This window comes from Monopterus albus, unplaced genomic scaffold, assembly GCF_001952655.1.
Source record: "Monopterus albus unplaced genomic scaffold, M_albus_1.0 scaffold21.1, whole genome shotgun sequence".
Lineage (NCBI taxonomy): Eukaryota > Metazoa > Chordata > Actinopteri > Synbranchiformes > Synbranchidae > Monopterus > Monopterus albus.
In genome coordinates, this window is record NW_018127901.1 from 600,935 (window position 1) to 604,860 (window position 3,926).

The 3,926-nt window shown below is 46.2% G+C and overlaps 1 protein-coding gene across 1 annotated transcript in view; it reads right to left on the bottom strand.

The window, feature by feature from the left end:
* dgkq (diacylglycerol kinase theta) overlaps positions 1-3,926 on the bottom strand; it is a 24,634-nt gene that overhangs the window by 8,741 nt on the left and 11,967 nt on the right. Inside the window, exons 9-14 of the mRNA XM_020594102.1 lie at positions 3,505-3,719; positions 3,125-3,215; positions 2,433-2,487; positions 1,741-1,802; positions 1,125-1,275; positions 773-811 (exon numbers count right to left, since the gene is read on the bottom strand). Coding sequence (XP_020449758.1) covers positions 773-811; positions 1,125-1,275; positions 1,741-1,802; positions 2,433-2,487; positions 3,125-3,215; positions 3,505-3,719 — 613 coding nt within the window. The remainder of the gene's footprint in view (positions 1-772; positions 812-1,124; positions 1,276-1,740; positions 1,803-2,432; positions 2,488-3,124; positions 3,216-3,504; positions 3,720-3,926) is intronic.

Consider the following 3,926-nt stretch of genomic DNA (forward strand, 5'->3'; position numbering starts at 1 on the left):
AACGGGCCAAATCCAGGTGTGAGTAGCTGGTAGAGACTCAGCCAAGAAGACTGGAGCTACACCTGCTGCCAGAGGGGGTCCTACAGAGTCCTGGGTTAAAGCTGAGAACTTGAACTGGAACTGAATGGCTTCAGTTTGTGATTTTTAACAGACTGATGGACAGAAAACTGTTATTCCTTTAAAATTAAATTGCCAACTCAGTAAAGTGAAGGAGTGTGACTGTGGCCAGCAGGTGGAATGGCTGTATGTAAGTACAGCTGCTCTGCTCTGAACTTCACTGATCAGCACAGTCACTGAAGCGTCGCTCCATGTGCTTTGCACTGACGGGTGTAACCTGTGCTGATAAGCTAGGAGCCCTTTCTACATCCATTTATGACGAACTGCTGTGGAACTGGAACATGTATGGTTCTGTATACTTATGACTGTGTTTCTTCTTTCCCTGGGGCCACGTAAATAAAGCCAGGTTTATTTTAATAACACCGGGCGCCTATGAGATTTCAGACATGAATCAGCTCTGAACCTTGTCTTCTGTCTGACTGCAGGATGTGGAAACGGGACTTTACACTATTTATAAACTGTACATTTGTCTCAGAAGCAATAACCAAATGATTTTACTTTCTATGATTCTGGGCGTTGTTGTGGATCACTGGACTGGGAAACAGAGATACAACATGTGGTCAGAGCTGCTTAAAGATGATTTAAATACTGGTCTCAGCAGTGCACTCATCCCTCAAACCTAGTTTGTAGCATGTTTCCATGACGACTGCCTCACCTTGGCTGGCATAGATGTGGCTGATGGTGACCAGGTGACCTGCAGAGAGTCAAGACAAAGTGAGTTAGAGGAGTGGCCACTGCACAAGCAGAAGTACGCCCACAACAGGATGACTGCACTGAAATGATTCAACACGTGCACTGGCTTTGCTCCTGTGGCATAAACCTGGAGAACCCATCACTGATGTTCAATATGAACTGCTTATAATTCCAACACTCAGAGCTCACACACAGTGTCACATGGTATCACTACAAAGATAAAACTTTGTATATTTTCCTTATGCACGGCCCTGCCACAGTCAAGTAGATAGTTGGCATCATTCCAGTGTTACGCAGTGCAAAGAGAGACTCACTCTTGATGGCCAGGTGCTCCTGGACCAGCTGGACGTACTCCTCCTTGCTCAGCAAGGGCGGCAGCCCTACAATCAGCAGGTCAACCTGCACCGCTCGGTTCCTGTTCTCCACTATGTAGAACCGAGTCTGGTTCATCTGACGCAGAGACACCTGGGACATGACACAAAACACAAGGACAGGCTAATCATGAGCGAGAGCCCAGAGGAAGGCTGACAAGTGAGAGAGGAGTAAATCTGGTATGTCTGTCAGGATTATCTCACCTTTCTCCCTTTTAATATTAACACAATCATTATTCATCCAGGGGTTGTTTATTTATTTATTTATCCATGCATTTCTTCTCTGTTGTGCACCTTGGTTTATGGAGTTTTTATTCGGATTCTGTCGTCTTATGGATAAAGAGGCTTCTAAAAACTTAATTTCCTCAATTTAGAAAAAAATGTACCCTTCAATCATTTAATTCTTTAAATTACTAAATCAAAGTGACAAACGAGTTCCTCAGCCTCTTGCGGAGTGTGTGCTTTTGTATTCTACAGCTGCAACCTGAGGTACACTTTGTGGCCCAGCCCTCTGTGGTGCTGTCGCATTGTGTTAACACAACGCCGTTGCTCCTCTCACCTTCCTGATCTCCTGCAGTTTGTCCAGAATCTTCTCCTGAGGAGTCAGTGTCTGTCTCTGTACTGGGGGACAGAAACAAAGGTCATGACCTTCTGTCCTACTGTGTTACTATCACACCGAGCGACAGAAGGGGGGACCTGGAGGCTGCTTCTGCTCTTCTGTTTGCTCTTACAGTATAGCAACAATTAAGATGAAATAAATGACTCAAGGAACTGAAAGATGCTTCACACAGTAAAGAAAACACCAACAACAAGACAGTAAAAACAGCTCTGACATGGCAGACTTCCAGGGTGGAGCCTCTCTCTGGGCAGTGTGTCATATCTTGCACAACATAGCTTCACGCAGATGTCAGACACACTTTCAGGCCTCCTCCAGCAGGATAACACACCCTGCCACACTGAACACACTGTTTGGTTCAGTCTCAAACCTCCCCAGACCTCAGTGTGACAGAGTATCTGTGGGATGTCCTGCAGCTCCACCTCACACTTATAGGACTGAAAGGGTCAGTACCACAGCCCCCACCTGCTCCACCTGATCCGAAGTACATATACGTGTCACAACAGGGCTGCTGTCTCAGCGCCAGTACGGTGGCAGCACCAACATATCAGACAGCTGCTCATCAGCTTATGTTATACATGACGAGTCATTCATGAGAACAAGCTGTTGCTCAGTTCCTTACTGTTGCAGCTCACCTTGCTTGCTGTTCATGCACACCTCCAGCAGGCTGAACCTGGTCCAGTCCTCCTCCTGAAATGACACAGAGAGATCAGCAACAGCTCTGACTCTTCCTGAACTGGACAGAACTGCAGGGTGTCAGTCCATGTTCGCCTTCACTGTTCTGAACAGCGCAGTCGGCACGGCCTCCCCATCACCTGGTTACATTCTTATCATATTCTTTGTATTTAATAAGTTGGCTCCTTCATTTATTTCTGGTCATTTGTCTCTCAACAATAACTGTTCTGTGTGGTGCACACAGTACCTCTTATTTTTAATTTTCAGTCTTCATATCATATATTTAGGTATCTTCATTTAAAGGAGGCAGCACAGGGACTCATCTGGCCACAGAACGATGACCTGAACAAGCGTACAGGCAGAGGCGCTCCTCTGTTTCTAGTTTGCTCCAGATGTTCTGTTCAGTCCAGAGACATGTGGATGAACAGTAACTGTGTAGGAGCGAACCATCGTTCTGTTCCCCTGCAGACAATTTGTCTTGTCATAGCAGGAAAACACCAGGTCTTACTAACTACAGCGGCTTGATCAGTTGAAAGTAACTGACATATGAAAACATCTGCTGTGAGAAAGAACTGATGTCTGTCTGTTAAACTCATGTCCATGTGTATTGAACAGATACATAGGTTCAGTGACTTCTCCACCTGGTTTCTACCTGTCTCTGGAGCTGACTGAGAACCTCAGTGAGGACTGAAGCTGCTGTGCTGTTCTTTGAAATGGAGACGGGGACAAAAGCTGCACCGGACCTGAAAAACACATCAAGCAACAACATTAACAAACTGGAGAAGAGCAAAGTTATGTGATTATTTTGTGGTAATTACGGCCTTAAACTCCACCGACAACTCCACGAAGGCTTCTCTGCTATGCTGCTGCTTATAACAGCATTTCCTGATGTAAAATTCATTCTGTACACATTAATCTCTGTAATATAACTGCTATCCTGAAATGCTGCGACTCTGTGGCCAAGAGAAGCTACAGTTCAGCATCATCTGGACCTCTGGACTCCCACTGAACCGTGAGTTCAGCGGCCCTCACCTGGGCCAGCTGGCATACACCTTGATGACCTCAGCATCTTGTGGTTTGGCCCTCAGCAGCCAGGCATCGCCACCATCTTTCAGAGAGCCTCTGTTGTCTGGATTCCCGTTGCGGTTCAGGATGTCGTCACTGTGGGGACGCTGCAGACTGCCAACCTCGATCAGCTCATACTCCTGAGGTTCATCTGGGAGGTAGAAGGCCCGCAGAGCTGCCTCCTGCAAGCCAACACAGGTACTGCAGTGTTAGCCCGAGGATTTTACACTGAACGCAAACACAAAACTGGTTTTATTTTAGGAAATGAGCTGGAATGAGTTTAGTGTTTGGGGCTGAGCTTGGACTGAGGTTCGGTTGATGGTCCGTGGAGTTTCCTGTTAGACAAATAAAAAACTTCTTCAAAAAAAATTATGAAATTAGCTTTTACA